Source organism: Peromyscus californicus, unplaced genomic scaffold (assembly GCF_007827085.1).
Source record: "Peromyscus californicus insignis strain IS unplaced genomic scaffold, ASM782708v3 Scaffold_13__1_contigs__length_99412109, whole genome shotgun sequence".
NCBI classification, from domain to species: Eukaryota; Metazoa; Chordata; class Mammalia; order Rodentia; family Cricetidae; genus Peromyscus; species Peromyscus californicus.
Genome location: NW_026294424.1, coordinates 56,647,856 through 56,667,837, shown reverse-complemented (window position 1 = coordinate 56,667,837; position 19,982 = coordinate 56,647,856). Strand labels below are relative to the sequence as shown.

The 19,982-nt window shown below is 37.1% G+C and overlaps 1 protein-coding gene across 3 annotated transcripts in view; it reads left to right on the top strand.

Moving 5' to 3' along the window:
• Arap2 (ArfGAP with RhoGAP domain, ankyrin repeat and PH domain 2) overlaps positions 1 to 19,982 on the top strand; it is a 177,939-nt gene that overhangs the window by 25,326 nt on the left and 132,631 nt on the right. For all 3 annotated transcript variants that reach the window (XM_052734962.1, XM_052734963.1, XM_052734960.1), the window contains exons 3-6: positions 7,497 to 7,555; positions 8,811 to 8,887; positions 9,757 to 9,848; positions 11,494 to 11,844. In XM_052734962.1, the coding sequence (XP_052590922.1) occupies positions 7,497 to 7,555; positions 8,811 to 8,887; positions 9,757 to 9,848; positions 11,494 to 11,844 (579 nt within the window). The remainder of the gene's footprint in view (positions 1 to 7,496; positions 7,556 to 8,810; positions 8,888 to 9,756; positions 9,849 to 11,493; positions 11,845 to 19,982) is intronic.

The window sequence follows — 19,982 nt, the reverse complement described above, 5'->3', positions numbered from 1 at the left end:
GAACCGAGTTTGAATCCCACCTACCCCTATACAAGCTAGGCATGGCACTGTAGACCTAGCTGAGATAGGTGGATCCCAAGAGTTTGTTGGTCTTTCAGCTGGTTTTCCTTTGCCCTTCACATGTACATCGTGGGTAGGAACACCTGAACATTCATGCGCATGCTGCACACACACACATACACACACACACACACACACACACACACACACACACACACACGCACGCACGCACATGCACACATACACACACCCCACCATGTAAAAATAACCTCTAGGGTGTACTGAATATTCACTTAATTAAGTTATTCTTTTTCCTTTTCTTTTTATCTAAGACTTTCATAATCAACAAAATTATTCGTAAGTTGGAAAATAACAAGCATCCCAAATCTATGTAAAACAGAGACAGTTACCACAAAACACCACGCAGAAAAAAATAAATCACATCCTTTCATAGTAGACCCAAACTTTAGTTGGTTGAGAAATTACCATGTCAGCCTGCTTGGTTCTTCCTGCCATGTCTGAAATCATCTGTACTCTGAAGTTTGTGTTCATTCTTCGCTGCATGGTTTTCAGCCTTTGCCACAGATGCAGTAGCATGGCTATAGACCTCTTCGGTTTGGGGAAAGGTCTGTCTCCCTGTGTAACATGTCTGGCCTGTGACTCCCAGTAGTCCTACCATAGTTTCTTCAGTGCCAGACATTTGAGGCTGCCACCACTCCTGACCATTGCAGATGTTTGAATGTGGTGTTCTTCTGTAGCTTGGTGTCTCAGTACTAAAATGAAGACCTTAACATGTTGGTATGCATTGTATACAATAACTTCTATATAATATTATATTAAAAGATAATTTATTCCCCCAAGGCATTATTGAAATGTTTCCACTATTACAAATGTTGAGAGTTCCTTTTAAAGACTTTCCAAAGCAAATGAACATCTCAGATTTACTGAAAGAACAAACCATTCTTTTCCCTAATAAATATAGTGACAGTTTTTTTTTTGAGCTCTTACATAACCAAACACAATGGTGAATGGACTCATGAAGTATCTTTTTAAATTGCTTTTTTTTTTTTTACTCCACAAAATAATTGAGGGCAGAGAAGGCCAGTCTTCAGAGGCCCTGGCTTCTGGAACCAAGAGAACTTATCTCTGAGAGCTGAGATAAGAGAGTCCCACAGCTGCCTCTACATATGCATATTTCCTATCTTTTAATGTGCCTTTTCTATGAATTATATAATACAATGTAGGGAAAAGGGACCTTGCTAAGTTTGGACTTATTCCCCAGTTTTGGCCAAACTGTAATATAGTCATCTTTTCATTTTATGTATTTTATCATTTTCTCTTGATCTGAGCAGACAGCTGGAGGAGCCAGGCAGAGCCAGGCTTGAGGCTGGACCAGGAGCTCTGATAACAATGAGTCACCCCTTGATGAGTGCAGAGCAGTAAGCACAACATGGAAATAAAAGGGTGAAGGAGGATTCATTACTTTATACAAGTCAGGTGAGCAATGGGGATAACTCTCAAAGTGCCATCTCTCAGAACAAGGAAAACAAAGGCTTTTGTTATGGGGATCTCTTAGTTCTTAGCTTCTAGATGGAACAAATTTAGTTGAGAGACACAAAGGGCAAGGGCAAAGTTTATTTAGCAAAGCAAGCAAACACTCCAGAAGGAGATTAAGGCTTTCTCAAAGAAGGGCTATGAGTATAGTAGCTTCTGTGTTTTGGATTTTAAATTTTTTTTTTTTTTTCGAGACAGGGTTTCTCTGTGTAGCTTTGCGCCTTTCCTGGAACTCACTTGGTAGCCCAGGCTGGCCTCGAACTCACAGAGATCCGCCTGGCTCTGCCTCCCGAGTGCTGGGATTAAAGGCATGCGCCACCACCGCCCGGCGGATTTTAAATATGTTATGAACATCTACGAAGTGGATGGTGTATTTGTGAGATAAAGTGACCATTTATTTCCTCCCAAATTATGGCAGACCTGATTTTCCTCGTAGGGTGTTTCATCCTATAATCATCAGGCAGACTCTGAGACTGCAGACCCAGATCCAACAGTAGCACGTGTGCACAGGGAAATGGTCTGGTACTTTATGTCTAATATATTGAAGACAACCTGCTGTGAGCCTCAAGGACAATTAACTAGAATGGGGTATTCCTGACCATCAGAAGAGGAGACAGCTGGCAGGAGAAGAGCTTTTTTGAGTGACATCGTGTGTCACTCCTTTATGAGACTGTTGAAGGTCCAGCGTTGATCACATGAGCATTAAGACATTCTGGTACCTTCAAGGATAAGCCATTTTGCTATTTTTTTTAATTAAGGGTTTTAATTGTTTCTAAATAAATATTCAGTTTTTTAATGTTAACATACAAAGCAAGATGTTTCCTCATGAAATCTTCATATATATCATACATTTTTCATATATATCATATAAATGATACATATATATCATTTCCTTCCCTCTGCTAATACCATCTCCCTTGCCCCTTCCCCATCTCCAGCAGGTTACCTTCATCTCTAGTTTTCAGGTCTACTCATTTTTGAAAAAGACATTTTATTTTTACTTATGTATTGTGTGTGTGTGCGCGTGCGTGCGTGCGTGTGTGTGTGTGTGTGTGTGTGTGTGTGTGTGTGTGTGTGTGTGCTTGTGAGTTCACACGTCCTCAGAGACCAGAAGAGAATGTTGGATATCAGGAGTTAGGGTAGAGGTAGTTGTGAACCACAACTGACTGTGTACTGGAAACTGAACCCTGGACCCCTGCAAAGTGCTTTAGCCACTGAGCCATCTCTCCGGCCCGCTTTTAAATTTCATATCACATGTATTCCATTATTCTGTTAACCCTCTAAATATAAAAAACATCCTACTCCGTCCATATCTTACCTGTATGTACATGTTTTCAGGAATGACCACGTGGTATTGGATAACCAGTTGGTATTCTCTTCCCAGCTAAGACTATTTCTTCCGCTCTCAGCATTGTTTAGTTGACCATAGTTCTTTGTTTTGGGTTATTAGCATGCTTACTGCTGTCCTCTTGTTCAGGTCACCTTTAGGCGGCCATGCTCTAGAGACTTCATGGGTATAGTTTTGCTGACATTTCTAGGAGACACAATCCCATGGAGAACTTGGTGTTCCTCTGGCTCTTACAGTATTTATATCCTCTCTTCCACAATGATCCCTCAGCCTTATGTGCCGGAATTGTTTTATGGATGTAACATTTGGGACTGAGTTCCACACTCTGTGTTGTGATCAGTTGTAGTTGTTAGTAATGGTCTATGTCTCTTGCAGAGAGTAGTTTCCTTGATGAGAGGGGAGAACCACTTGTATTTGTGGTATAAGGACACATAGTTAGAATGTTGTTAGGGACTGTACTCGTTTAGTAAAATGAAGATTGTAGGTTCCCCTTCCAGATACATGACCTCACTTACGCTGGGTAGTTGCTTACGTTTCCAGTATGAGACATGATTTCCTTCTTATTGAGTGGGTCTCTAAGACCAACTAGAGAGTTATGGCTAATGTCAAGGTATGCATACCCATATTGAAGCCTCAGGGTCATGCGACTCTGGTCGTTGTTATGGTTCATAGGTGCCATAGCTGGGTAGGTTGTTTCCTTCTTTTGAAAACTTGCATAACTATGCCTTCTGGTACCATGAAAGCTCATCCTTAGAGAAGAAGCTTTCAGGTCAGATCTATCATAGATCCTTTGGGCCCTGTATCTGAAGTGTGTGGTGTCTTCAGCAATAGAGACTTATACTCCACTTATGAAAGACAACCAAGGGTAATAGGAATAGCCTACAAAGTTTTAGGAGTCTCTTGGACAACCATGGCCAAAAACTTAAAAGAGGACTTCTCATGCCTGGTGATGGCATTTTTGTTAGTCTATGGCTCTTGGTGGAGCATTGTCAGTCCAGATCAGATAATTTCATTTAAACTATATATGTATATTTATACACTGATGTGTATGTGTGTGTGTGTGTGTGTGTGTGTGTGTGTGTGTGTGTGTGTGTGTGTGTGTGTTCGATATTTTTAGGTATGTAGTTAATAGTTTGATTCCTTATGACTTTTTCAGACATTTTACTGTTATTTTACCCTCTTCCCTCCTTCTTCTGTATTTATCTCCCCCTCCCAATATAGAGCCCTCCCATTTTTTTCTTATTTTTCCCCTCAGATCTCTTGTGTTCTGCTATTCCCCTCTCTATTGCTCCTTCACCCCTCCAAACTCTACAATGGTCCCTTTTTACTTTCTAGATTTCTGTAGTTCTTCAAGGTTGCTTACTCATATCTGGATATTTGGAGCTAGAAACTTCAGAGAGAGAACATGGAATGTTTGTCCTTCTGGGTCTGGGTTACTTTGTTCAGTATGATGTTTTCTAGTTCCATCTGCTTACCTGCAAAATTCATGACTTCCTTTTTTCTTTCCAGCTCATGGTAAGAATTTGTATATATTTTAAACAAATAATTGGACCATAGATTGTGGAACTATATCTGGACTATTTCATTCATTTGGTGTATGTCTAGTATTTATTGTTGGTTTGCTGATTTGATTAATGTAGTTTTAGACTAAATATTGAAATTACAGAAGTGTGTCTTCTAATCCTATTCTTTGAAAATTTATGTTGACCATTCTAGCTCATTTGTATTGACATGTAAACTTTCAAGTCATCTTACTAACATATATTTTTAAATCCTGCTGGATTTTAAAGCCCATTGGAGTATTATTTGGGGTTCTCTTTTAGAATTTACACACACACACACACTCACACACACACATGCACACACACGCACATGCATATACCATTATGGGGAGAATTTAATTTTAATAACATTGAGTCTTCCAATTTACAAATGTGATATATATGTTCAAGAATTCTTTTTTTTCCTCAGTAATCGTTCAGTTTTATTGCCCAGGATTTATTCATTACAAAAATTAATTTAGTGTTATTTCATGTTGATATGTACTATTATAAGAAGAATTGAATTTTAAAAGTTATTTTCCCAGTTATTCATTGCTAATATGTTGAACTATCAGAGTTCTTAATATTAACTCTTTCTCCTGAGATTTTGTTATATTGAATTGTTTGAGAAGAACCTGTGCTGGCCCTTACCTATTATCCAAAGGCCTAAAGGGTAGCATCAGGGTCACTAGTTCAAGACCTGACTGGGATACAGTGTGAACTCAAGACTGACCTGAGCTATGTAATAAAACCCTGCCTTAAAGCACCAGCTAATTTCCATAGTGGCTGGACTAGTTTTCACTCCCACCAGCAATGGAGGAGTGCTCCCCTTGCTCCACATCCTTGCTAGCATGAGCTGTTGCTTTTGTTTTTCATCTGATCCATTCTTACAGGTGTAAAATGGAACAGAGGAGGAAGTGATATGGAGGAGACAGAGGTGGGAGGAAGGACTGAGAGGAGTGAACGGGAGGAGAAATTGTGGTCAGGATGTAATATATGAGAGAAGAATAAAAGTTAAAAACAAAGTAAAACAAAATAAAACAACAGCAAACAAGCCAACCAAACATATACAGGATGATTCTTTTCATTTTCACATCCTCAGGCTTCAGGCATTTAATATTATTTTGCTCATTTTGTTATTTAGGCTAAAACCACTGGAATACTATGAACATAAGTGATTGGAGCAGATCCCCTTCTGTCTAGGAAAACACTTAGTTTTCAGTTACTTCTTTTAGTATCTCTTTTATAAAATCCCTTTCTAGTTAAAGAGGCTTGCTTCTAGGTGTTGACAGGGTTTTTTTTTTATTACAAATGGTTGTGTCTTGTTATATCAATATATTGTATTTTTATTAGATTTTTTTCCACTGTCAAATAAACATTAATGTCTTAGTTGTAAATTTTACTTGCTTATATTATTCTTTTTATGTATTGTTTGACTTGATTTACTAATATTTTGCATTTATGTCTTGGGCAACATTTATGTATAGGTTTTTGATTAATTAGTTATCATTAACATTGGATTAGCAGGGTAAGTTGAGGAACAAAAATTTGTCATCTACTTCCCAATATATTTTTCAGGATTGATATTATTTCTTTAATTGTGTGTTGGAATTTACTATTGAAATATTTGGGCCTGGAGTTTTTGTGAATGGATGATTCATTACTAAGTTTAGCTTTTTTGGAAGAAATAGAACTATTAAGTTTTTGTTTAACCTTTGCAGATGTAATCATTTGAATACATGGATAATGTCCAGTTCGTTAATGCTTTGGGCATAAACCTTTTCTTACTAACTTTTCTCTGTTATGTTCTTAGGTTCTGTAGTAAGAACTTCTGTTTTCACTTCTGATGTTGTTCATTTTTATCCTCTATCTCTCCATATTTTCTTTCACTGAAATGTATCCTTTTTTTTTTTTTTTTTGGTTTTTCGAGACAGGGTTTCTCTGTGTAGCTTTGCGCCTTTCCTGGAAGTCACTTGGTCGTCCAGGCTGGTCTCGAACTCACAGAGATCCGCCTGGCTCTGCCTCCCGAGTGCTGGGATTAAAGGTGTGCGCCACCACCGCCCGGCGAAATGTATCCATCTTATTGATCCTATAAAAGCCAATTTTTGTAATAGCAAGTTTTAAATTTTGTCCATATTCTTTTTCATTGATTCTGTTCTTTTGTTATTTCTTGGCCTCTAACTCCTTGGGCAAATGTTTATCTAAGAGAAATTAAATATGCCTTGATCCTTCCTTTAGATGCTTCAACCAAACTTTCATAGTGCAGTAGATATTTCATACATCTTTTGTACACTGTCTGCTTTGTCATTGCTGTTTTCACGCTATTCTCTCATTGTATTCATGTCATACTGACTTGCAAACTGTGAGCCATTTGAAGAAGAAGTATTTTCAAAATATGTTCTTGGAACATATATTTTTGATAAAATGTAATAAAGGTCATGTCAATATAGCTACATAAATACTCACATCTATTCCATTCGTTTGTTTTTGACACATGATAACAATTTTGAAATCAAATGCATATGAACACGGACAAATACATTTTTAGAAATTTTGAGTATTACAGGGAAGGGATTTAAGTGACTTGTAATGTCTGATGAAGTCTCTCCCTTGAATACTAAATACAAAACAAATTGGTCACAGTCCATCCTTGGTGCATGAACAGGCCTTTTGGAGCACACTTGTATGATGGGACACCTTGTACAGCCTTGGGACAGGGGGAGGGGATTGGACCTGCCTCCACTAAATGTACCTCCCCATGGTAGGCCTTACATTCTTGTAGGAGGGAATTGGGGTTAGGTTGGGAGGTGGAAGCTGGGGGGGGGTGAGAGGAGGGAAGAGGGGAATCGTTGGTATATAAAATGAATAAAATTTTTTTTCTTAATTAAAAAAAATCATATGGGTGGGATATGTCCTGGATGTATAATTCAAGTCAGCTCTACATTTGAGTATTGATGTTTCTACTTAAATTCTAAGTCTTAGAAGGTTGTGTATCTTCAATATATCCTAAATTCAATGTGGCATAATAACAAAACTTTTCCTTTTGTTTTAAGCTATTTCCGTGACAGAAGAAGTGCTACTACCTCAGCTGGAAAATCTTTGACACTGAAAAGTGAGTGTCTGTGTTAAACTCTCCATAAATTAATTTAGCCTCATGTGATCATCTTAAAGTAAAGTTAGAGTTGTACATGACAGCAGCCTGCCTGTCAAACAGGGAATAATGGGGATGACTGTCCTCACTTCCATACTATTTTACAACCTTAAAGATAAGTGAACACAAAAGAATTGAGCATTGAGACTCCCGGAAATTTGCACATGCTCACATCAAAATATGTTTTAAATACACTCTTCATTTATTATTAGTCAAAGGTATTTAGCAAAATTAAAAGTTTTGTGGTGATCTGAGCTGCAGAATAATTATGTCTAAAAATATTTTGCTACAGTGAAAAGTTTGACACGCTTGCTTTGGTGAATCGATCATTTATTGGACCTTCCTATTTGCTATTTGAAAATCTGCTTATACAAGTTCCAGAACATCATATATATATATATATATATATATATATATATATATATATATATATATATATATAAAATATATAATCTATATATAATATATATACATATATATGCACACACATATATACACATATATACATGTGTATATATGTGTGTGCATATATATGTATTATATATATATACACACACAGAGAGAGAGAGAGAGAGAGAGAGAGAGAGAGAGAGAGAGAGAGAGAGAGAGAAGCTAGCAAATGACTGGCTACTGATCCTTTTGGAAAAAGTTGCCCTAGAAGAAATGCAAGTATTGAGGATTCTCTTCTGTAGATCAATGCAGTTTGAAGATACAGGACATATTCTTGAAATTACTCCTCTATAGGTGTGTTAGTAGCTGTAGCTGAGAGGGGTTACAGCAAATGAGGTCTAAGGTTTTAAGTGCTCCATAGATACTATATTATTGAACTGTTTACATTTGTTTATTGAGTGTTAGATCCATCTTTTAAAAATATGCTTGGCTTTTTTAACTAGCTTAAAAGGCACTGTGGCCATTCTGTTGCACATAGGCAGTGTTCTTGGTTATATTCATGTGGATTTTGGAGGCTAGCAGGGCCATATGTAACTGATTCTGATGTCAGTTAGTGACCTCATGTCAAGTGAGTGATATGTATTAAGACCATGAGAAGAGTTGATTTGGGAGGTAAGAATTGGGCATATCATTTTGGACTCTTGTAGAATAATCTTTAAGTTATGATATTGCTATAAAATGATTAAACAATGCTTTTATATTTATTTTTTTTCACTATTCCACCTTATTCATCTTTTCCATTGTCATTCTGTAATTCCTCCAAAAGATTCAAATGAGGAAAATCCAACTTCCATCTTTCCTTATGGAGAGACATTTCTCTTCCAGAGGCTAGAGAGTTCCAAGGTTAGTCTCATTCATTTTATTTTATGTTCCATGAGCAGTTATTTGTTCTGTAGCTTATTCATGCTTTTTCGTTCTCCTATAAACTATTGTAATGATGCTTTACTATGAGTAAACTTCAGCTTGGTCAGTTAGGATAATCTATGCCTTTAGATATGGATCTAAATCTATGGGCCATGAAGACACATTTTCACTTTGACCTCAGCAGTCTAGAATAGTGCATTGAAGAACTTCCCACAATGTAGCTTACTACAGTAAAATGATTAAACACTGATAAAGCAATAAACCTCCTCAGACTTTCCTTGGCCTTATTCAAAGAGGCAGTCTTCCTGAGTCTGGAAGTTTGCATTTGTACATTTTGTTCAGGTTAATAACTCAAGTTTTGTTTCTAGTACTTCTCCTCATTTACTATTTTATTTCTTAGACTTGATAAAAAGAAACATGGGAGAAAGGTACATATCAGAAACAGCTAATGAAGTATAGCTCAATGGCAATGCACTTGTCTGACATGTACAAGGCCTTGATTCTGATCCATAGCTGCTCTCCATAATATAAAACAGATTTTTTATATTATGGAGAGCAGCTAAAATCCACAACCAAACAAATCATACAGGGAGTAAAAGTATGTAAGTTCTACTGTTAGTTAACATTGATTATTCTTAGTTAATATAATGAATTGATTTAAATACAGAGGACATCAGAAATAGTTTGATGTTTTCCTTTAAATTGTTTTGAACTGAAAAATGATCTAAGCAATTAAATTTGTTTAATATAAAAGTCAAATATTGTAGGTATTGGTAAAGTGGGGTTACAGCATAAATTATTACCTAAACCAAACATGCAAAACAATGAATGTATTTATTTTTTAACAGAAGAGATCTATAAAGAATGAGTTTTGGGCCCATGAGGACTCAGTCAAAGAGGAAGCAGCCACTACAAGGAACTCCATCTTAACGAAGTCCAGGTATGCCTGTGAGTGCTGATGAGTCTCTTTATAGAATAAAAGGCTTTAAGATGTAGATGTTTTGCTCATTGTATAATGTTGTAGTTCTAAGAAAGTAGTTTATTTGGTTAAATTTGAAACTTTCCTTTCTTTCCTGGATGTTTTCTGGACAGTATTCATTTTAATACCTGACCTGTCATGTGTAAATGGAGTAGCTGCTTTATTTCTAGAAGCTGAGTTGATATTCCATAGCGGGTTATTTTTGTCTTGTACTAACTGTATTCATTCATCCTTGCCTAATGTGGTATTTGGTGACTGTATTCACTTTTTTTCCCCATAGAAAATTGATTTGATATTTATTAAACTTAGTTTCTTTAGCTGTGATTGGGCATTAAACAAAGCATCTTAAAGACATAGTAAGGTTAAAAAAATTTATACATATTGAAATAGGATATTTTATTTATACAGATTGAAATAAAATATCCAAGTATTTTAACTGCAATGAATTTGCTTAAAAATATACATTAAATGCATATTTGACTATAAAGTTTCCGTAATCTGAGTACTACCAAATACGTATTATATGCATTGCAGACATGGGACAATCTTGTAAGCATGTAATAATTTATTCTCCATTAGGTCATTGTTCTCTAAGATGGGCTATATGTTGGTACAAAGAAAAAAGAGACAGTGCAAAACCACATTGAGCTTAGAACTGTACAAATGTATTATGTTCCTTGCATTAGAAATTCACTGTTGAGAAGAGTAGATGACTCAGTTATTCTGGTAATATATAAAAATGAAGACCCAAACTTACATTTCATATTTCTCTGAGGTTTAGTTGGACTTAGTATGCTGGATTATTATTCATATTCACTTTACTTTCTACCTTCATTTTCCAAAGCTAATACTGTTGTGGATTTACTTGAGTTAAAAATAAATAATGCATCCTCAGTAAGTGATAAGAATCTTTTATGATACAAAATGGGCCAGGGCTAGGTTGCACGACTATTTACAAAACAGTTTTAGAGCATTGTAACAGAAAGATGTATATGACCTATAGTTTGTCTCATCGATTAGCAAAAAACTTCTTTATAATGAGACTTATTTCCTATAAATTATTGAACTTATTTTGCATTTCTGAAATCCATGGAAATATGCTGAGCAATTAAAAGTGCATTCCAGTAACTATTACACCCGACTCAGCTTTTACCTTGTGATGCACACGACCCCTCACTTGTTTGTTGACTAGCAGTGCGGTGCAGTGTTTGCCCTCTTGCATTGTAGCCTAGTGCTCTCTGATTGGCTAATCCAGCTGGCCAACAAGCCCTGTCTCTGCCTCTCTGGCACTGGGATTATAGACACACATCGTCATTTCTGACTTTTATAGGGGTTCAATGCGTCTAAACTCAGATCCTCAGAGTTGGGTGGCAAGTCCCTAAAAGAGTTTTTTATATTTTTGGTTGTGAGCCTAGCCTTTAACGGCTGAGCCATCTCTCTAGCCCTAAAAGAGTTTTTTAAATCACCAGATTGAGTAATTGAACATTGAGGTCTTTTTTTGCCTTAACTTTCTGTGGTTGGTTAGTTTATAAATTTTAAAGATTTAACTGACAGCTTAAATTTACCACGTCATTTTAAATTTGATTACCTTTTGTTTTCTGTCTAGCATATATGATAACAGCAAGGAAAAAGTGAATGAAGAGAAAGTGGAAGATATTTGGATACCCCGAGAGGATAAAAATAATCTTCCAAAGGACTCTGCTTCTGAGTCAGAATACTCAACAGTAGAAGAGTGCTTCCAGAGCTTAAGAAGAAAAAATTCGAAGGCATCTAAGTCTAGGACTCAAAAAGCCTTCTACTTGGACCCTTTTAATAGGCACAGTTACCCTTTAAGCTCCACGAGTGGGAACACTGAGTCGTCGACCATCTCAAATGCCATCTCTCCCTATGCCTGCTTCTATGGATCTTCTGCAGCCAAAGATAAATCAGGCTGGCTGGACAAACTTTCTCCTCAAGGGTATGCGTTGATACACTTTATTTCCTCTGTAGCCGTTTTGATACATTCAAGCTTCCTCATGTCTAAATCTGCCAGCTTTCTGTACCCATCCCACATTCCGCAAGTTAAATGTTTTTAAAGCGATTTCCAGCACATATTGGCAAATACCGTGTCCGAGGCCTATAGGGCACATGAAGTACAGTGCTGCAGGAAGGTTCGGAATAGCAGAACTTTAAGTTACGAGTTCATCTCTAGATTCATAATATTGGTTTCTAACTTGATAATACAATGTACTTTCCAGTGTCGTACTTCACGGCAAAGCAAAACAGCACAGAGTTATTATTACTCAGTCCACACTGTTTGGATTTTGCTCATACCAGAGCAGTGTTTTGTTTGAGAATACAGTGCTTATTGTAGTTAGGGAAAAGAACATCATTGTTTAAAATTTAGGTCTTTGCTTTTATTGATCCAGTATCCAGTATTAAGGAAAAAATATCCAGTATTTTTTTTCTTAATGTGAGTAAATGATAAGTCAAGGAAACATGTTTTACTTAAAGCATTTTAATGTCTATTTTATATTTGAACACATATTACTAATATAGCTTTACTATGACATTTTTATATTTCAACTTCAATTGAACAGATTTAGTTTTTATATGTTGCTCAGAATATCAGAACCCTTAAATATAATCTTAAAACAGATATATCATTTGAAATATTTACAAATAAAATTCTTTCCCTTTTGTATTATATAGTACAGAGAAATCTTTGGGGATAAATGGCATTTTTAATTAGAATTATTTTTTGCTATCCCAACTTTTTGATTTAAAAATATTTATTTGTACTATTCTTTAAGAATTATTACATTAGTTTGGGGGTCAAATCTCTTATGTTTAAGCAGCTAATGTGAGTTCTGGAAATGTGCTGTTTTTCTCTACTGTTCCCCTGTGACTTTTCTGCAAAGCCTTGGTTTAATCCAAAATTATTTTAGGAGCAAAGATCTATTAGGATAGATCTATTAGGATAGATAAAGATAATTTAGGAGCAAAAATCTGATGCATAGTATGAGTACAAATTATATTTCTTAAAAAGTAAAGCTGAACATAATTTGGGTATTGGTCAGGTAATTACTAGCCATGAAATGTGTCCTTGGAAAAGAACGTTTTGAGTGAAGTGCAGTAGTGTATGTCTCACTGTTATTTATGTCATTCATTTCTTTTGACATTGTGATGACAAACTAGTTTCCTGTGTGTATTTTTTCCTTTCCTTGTTAGTAATCAGCATTATTGGCAAATGCATATTTAAGTATCAAAAGCAAAGGCCAGTATTCATATATATAAATCCATATAATAAAGAAGTAGAAAGAAAAGTGAGCTAGAATATTTTCCAGTGTTTCATGTCTGTAAAGTGTAAATGGTTAAGGAGTGGAGGTGTGATTGCAAATTGCCACAGGAAAAGTTGGAGGATGCTTGGTGTGGAACACTCTGCAGCTAAAGTTTCCTGGGTGGAACACAATGCTGTTTCACTTTATAGGCTTGATATGTTTATGCTCTAGGCACATTTAGAAAGGTGACCATTTTTGGCCACCTAGGATAATTAGAACATTTTCCTTTTACATTTTTTTCCCATTCTGTGAGAACATGCCTACAGGAAGATGATGTGATTTTAGACTTACATTTTTCTGTTTTGAGTTTTTTTCTGGCTTAATTATTATTACTTGTTTACCAGTATGAATGAAGATAAGAAAGAGAAACAAAATTTTTTTTCATGCATTGCTTTAAAACTCTTGTACGTGATAATATTTCTTTAACTTAAAAGAGATATTTGTAGCTGGCCAGAAGACATGTACTAGGGTCTAAGTGGAATCTGAAACTTGCCCTTTCCTGGTTGGACTTTGTGGGCTCTTTGAGGCTGTTCATGATGCTCACTGATCTTACAAGGTGACCTTCCTCATTTCTTACACAGAGCTTGCTGAACTTTGACTCATGACCAGTTGACTCTGGTTCATATTGTACTAATTGACATGACATTCTGAATTCCATAACAGCGACCAGCAAACTTTTCATACAGGGCCAAATGGTAACTATTTTAAGCCATATAGCTATATCCTTTCTATTGCAACAGTTCAACATAGTTGCTACAGCATAAACATAGATATTGTGAAGATGTAATGCGGTATAGGAGGCTGCATTCCAACAAAACTTATTAGCAAATTTATTTGCGGGGCCAGATTTCCTTCAAGACCCTTAAAAGCATAAACTAGAGAGATGGTTGGCTCATATCTCATATATCCATTGTACTCTACCTCACTGTGTTCCAGATAGAAAAAAAAAAACAGAATAAAAAGTAAAATAGCAAAGTAGGAAAGCTACTTTATGTTCTACTGAAGATAGAAATACTAAAAAGTATGAGATTTCATTGGAGGCCTCTACTAGCTCATTTCTACCAAAATGTACTCTCAGAAAGCATCGTGCTCACACCCCTCACCTATGTTCTTTCCTTAATATCTCATTTGTATTTTACATTACAACAGTATTTCTTGCATATTGACCTTGATCACTTAATTTTCTTCTGAAGGGTTCATATACTATAATCTCTTATTACCTCCTTAGCAAAAGTCATCTACATTACTTTGGCTCACCACATTTCCTTCTCAGTAATTACCTACCACCACATACGTGCTTAGTATTTGTCATTGGATGAGCCCCTGAAAAGCTTAGTGTTAAACATCATTTTCTTTTAATTTTTCTAGGACAGGAATGTTTTAAATCTACAGGGATTTTGTAATACAAGCAGATGAATTCAACGCTGTGTTAGTATATGAAAATGTGCAGGTGGCCTTGAAAACAATGGGTATACATTAGCAGGGCAGTGACCCCTTGGTGCTTTTGTAATTGGTTTCCCTTAAAGCCATGTATGTGAATGATCAAAATACAGTATTAGTAAGATAATAGTTAATACTTTTCCAAGTAGGATTTGCAAGTGTCCTCATTCAGGGGTGACTTTTGAGAAGATAATAAAATATAGAACATGGACTTACTTTATATGAGTGAATACATACTTCCTTTATAAATGGAAAACAGGAGTTTTGTAATCCCAGTGTAAAAACCATCCACAATTTTATAAAGAAAATAATTTGTTGTTATCACATAGCAGAAGAAACAATGAGACATTTCCAGTTGAATTGAAATTATAAGAAGTTGGGCAGACATGGTGGTATACATCTGCAATCCCAGTACTCTGGAGGAAGAGGCAAATGGATCAATCCAGTTTTGAGGTCAGATTTGTCTATACACAAGCTTTGAGTTTGAGTGGCTTAAATACAGTGCAGCCTAAGACTATTGGTTTAGGAAATTATGTAGCAAGCTGATTTGGGGATGTATCTTTTTGGTAGGCTGTCTGCCTAGCATCCACAGTCTTGGCTTCAATTCCCCAACACTGCAGGAAAAACAAAACAAAATAAAAGAAAACAAAAAACATTTGGAAGGAGCTTTAGAAACAGGAGTCTACGAGACTCATAAAACAGTGCTGGCTGTTACCCTTGCCCTTGATTTCCCCCATTGATGATAAGTCCTTATTGCTGAAGACACCACACTCTTCAGGGACAGGACTTGGATGATTAGAGCATGAACTGACCCGGAAGTTTCCTTTCTGAGAACTGGTTCTCATCGTATCTGAAGGTGCTTTACAAGCTGTCAAGGGGAAAAAACATCAATAATCCTACCCAGCCTTAAAGCCTGTGTACCACAACAATGACTAGCATGGCAAGATTTTCCCAAAGGTGCAATAATGCCACTTACATTTTGGAGGTGGGCACAGGGCACAGGTAACCAACAGGTGTCCAGTTGGACACCTCTGCCTGTTCAATTGAAGGCCATTTATGTTTGTCTATATCCCCAGCTATCTGTGGCTCTGAGGTCATGTACCCTAGAGGAGAGCCTACTATTGCATATTCCTAAACAAGCATAATTCCTAACTATTCTGAATTTATATCCATAGCTAAATGCAGCTCTCACCCATTAACAAAGAAGCTACTTTATTAAGTAGAAAGAGTCCATTACAGAAAGCCATGACTGGTTACAATGTAAACAACTAATCATTGGTGCCCAGCTTCTGTACCTAAGGCTCAGAGAACACTGGGAAAAAAAGGAGCTAGAAAGATTGTAATAGCATCAACCCAGAATATCTATTGAAAGGTGGGATCTTCTCTATATGACAGGTGAGCTGCAACGATACAATCTCAAAAATGTGATTACCTAAATAAGAGCAGCACAGTGAGAGCACCAGTTGATATTCCAACATAGATGAGGGAAATCTCAGAAGTCCTCACATGTAGAAGAAGAGTTATATGATATTAATGGCTGCTGAGAGAGGGAAAATCAATCTTGTCTAGAGACAGTCTCCTGGTTATCCAATCCCAAGTGGTTAGCCCTTAACACACACACGCACACACACATACACACACACACACACACACACACACACACACACACACACACACACACTCTCACGCACACATGCATATTCAACAATGATTCCAGTTTTATTTTATTTATTTTTCTTTATTAAGAAATTTTCTACTCAGTCCTCATGCTATCCACAGACCCCCCCTCCTCCCTTCTACTCCCCAGCCCTCTTTCCCAAGCCACCCCTCATCCCCACATCCCCCAAATTGAGGTCTCCTATGGGGAGTCAGCAGAGCCCAGCACACTGAACCTAGGCAGGTCCAAACCCCTTCCCACTGCACCAAGGCTATGCAAGGTGTCACACCACAGGCACCAGATTCCATAAATAAAAGGAGAAATGTCCATTTTTTTATCACCCCCCCCAAAAAAAAATACAATGATTCCAGAAGGGATCATGAGTTTTAGAGGGAGAGGAGGAGACAGGAGGAATTGAGGGAGAACAAGGGTTGAAAATAATGTAAATACAGTAGTTATATATTAATTTTTCGAGAAAGAAATAAAAGTACTGAGCTAATACCAGTGTTTCAAGTGAGACAAAACATGAAAAAAAACGTATTTGGTGATACTTGGTTAAAAATATCCAATTGGGCTGTGAGGATCAACAGCTCCCCAACTTGTAATTAATCATCTCAACCTTTTCATATCTGTATAGGCACAGGTATGAAAGACTGCATATCTTTTATCGTGCCATTTCTCCAACATTTCACTTGGAGGAGGAATCCTGGGAATTATAAAGGTCAGAGAACATGGCTAAATGTGCTATGCAGTTTCTAGGAGATGCATGTTGAAACCTTGAAGACTATCCATAATAGAGAATTAAATTCTAATTGTTAAACATAATCTTTTATGAGTGTTTGTGTGTATAGAATTACAATTTGAGTGCATTTATAAAAACAAAGATGATATATTAAGGAATTCACATTTCATTTGACAGGATCTTTTAAGATTTTATTTTATTTTTTAACTCTGATGACTGTTTTCAAAACTGTTTTTGAAACCGTAGGACTGACTGCCTGACACGGCGTTAAGAGCCTGGGATGATGAAGATTGAGCATACGAGGATAGCATAGCAAGCAATTTGCAAATATGATTGCTTAGGGATCAGTGGAGGTTATGCACACAGGATCAAGATGCCTCCTTGGCCTTTCTGTAGTCTCCACGCAGGGCAGAAAAAAATATATAAAATGTTAGACCGTTGAGAAAGGGTCAGGGAGTACAGTTGTAAGGTTGCAGGGCATTGAGTAACGCTTCTTCAGAGATGCCTGAGAGGGAGGGAACGCCATTTGTGTTGGACTCAGATAAAACTTGGAAGTGGCATTTTAGGAGAAGCACTTCTGTGGTTGCCAGGAGGGAAAAATGCCCTGAGGCGGGTGATGTGAGGAAATGCTGCAGAGTGGGACAGAGTAAGACCAAAGTGGTTGTTGATATTATAGATGGAAAAAGAAAATGCTCCAGGACTGGTGGGGAGAAGCGGTCAGTGAAATTAGACTTCCAGTGAAACAGGGAAATGTAAAACAAAAAGAAACAAGCAAACAAACAAACAAATCAGAGGTCCGATGTCAAGGGAAGGTCAAACAAGCCTTGGGTAAGGCCAGGTGAGGCCAGCCTGTGATTTCTTGGGAGTTTAGAATCCATGATGTTATACCTTTGTCTGTGAAGGACTTCTCAGCCCGCGTCCAGTCACCTGGACTGTTTTCGTAGGGCAGTTCCCCACCCCGATGCAGGAATGTGGTTATCTCAGATGTCCTTGTAATGTAGTGGAAAGCGACCATGGGAATCTGGCACATTTATTTTTCTGACCAAAATGTTAAGTAGCAATTACTTGGTTAAACCGAGAGTTGAATCAAAATCTCTGGTTATTATTATCTTTTTTATAGTAGTGAAACAACTGTGCATTTTACAAATCACTTATTACCTATAAAGCCTGTGACAAGGAAACAAAACACTTTATTTGCAGTCTGACGGGGGAAATATTACTTTTAGTTTCCATTAAAGTAAACTGACTAATTCAGTCAGTCTGGATGCAGAAAAACACATAAGGTCATGGGAGCCAGACCGGCTAAATTAGAACTGCCAAGATGCCATTCTTTCAAAATGTCACTCAAACCTGCTTAGAACTCAACACCTGTGTTTCCCACATACTAGTGTAAGGTCAAGAGCAAGATCAGCTGTGTAGGATCCTTAGAGCTGACTCTTAATTGGTGCTCAGTAAAATTCAGTTTCCTTCCCTTCACAACACTTTTATTGCAGATGACCTTCAGTCCCTTTACTAGCAGGGAGTCCTAGTCATTTTCTTACTTTGGCAGACATAAGGTCAAGAAATCATCTGTTCACCTTGAACTTTGAGAGCCCAGCTATAGCAATAAGGTTTCTCTGGTCCCACCCAGCCCAACAGTCCTGCCCAGCCCCATGGCCCGCAGCTGCTTATAAAATAATCACTCAGAGGCTTAATATTATTTACAAACTGTATGGCCTATGGCTTAAGTTTCTTGTTAGCTAGCTCTTATAACTTAACCCATTCCTATTAATCCATAAGTTGACACATGGCCATGGCATTACTGGTCTGCTGACATCTTGCTGCTCCTTAGGTGAAGGCTGGTGTCTCTCTTTCTCCTCTCCTTTCTTCTCTCCATATGTCTGCTTGGATTTCCTGCCAGCCTCCAAGCTGCCTTGCCATAGGCCAATGCAGCTTTATTTATCAACCAATCAGAGCAACACATATTCACAGCGTACAGAAAGACATCCCACAGCACCCAGTCCCTTTGACTGCCCTGAAAGCATATTATTTAAGTCAGAAAGTTTTCTAAACAAGCAAATACACAGGCCAAAATACATGGCAACCCCTCTTCCTCTACAATTTATTCACAGGCCTCCTTCAACTTTTTCATGTATTTGTTTCTTTAAGAACTCTATGTATTGAATTTCCTTGGAGCTGGAAAATTGACTCAGTTTTCTTGAACCCAGGGCTTTGCACATGTTGATCATGTGCTGATTCACTGAGTTACAACCATAGCCTAATTTTTAAACTGACACACAGAGGCATAACAAATGAATTAATGATAATATTATTTTTCCACACACATGTACATACTGTAATGCCTCTGTCAGGTTACAATTACCTGTACTCTGAAATGTTACTCAGCAACTTTTCAGTGGTTTGTTTTGACATTCATTGCCCCCTCTGCTGTGTATGTTACTAGTATTGTGTTCTGATATGCTTGGCCTTTTTGTTATTAGGAGTTAATTTTTGGTATGACACTGAGAAAGATCTGTTTATTATTTTTATCACTATCTTCTCCTCCAGCATAAACACAATTGCTGTTATTCTCTTAATATGGTTATCTAAAAACTGTATCTGTAATTTAATTGAATCCTCGACTATCAAAGCTATTCATGTTTGAGTTATGTAGGATAATATCAATACTTTTTATTTTGCATGAAACTGCTATTTATTTGAAACCGGATCTCATATATTCCAGGTCCATTGTCGGTCCCTTGCCCTCCCCTTCACAACCCTTTTTGAGATATAGTAGCCCTTCTTCTAGTCACTGAGGATACTATGACCCTCAGTGGATGCCCTAAACCTTGGAAAGAACAGAACCCTATGTATTCTGTATTTTTTTTCTATCTATACCCATTAGAGTATCTGGAACTGGAATTATAGACAGCTTTTAGCCTCTATGTGGGTGCTGG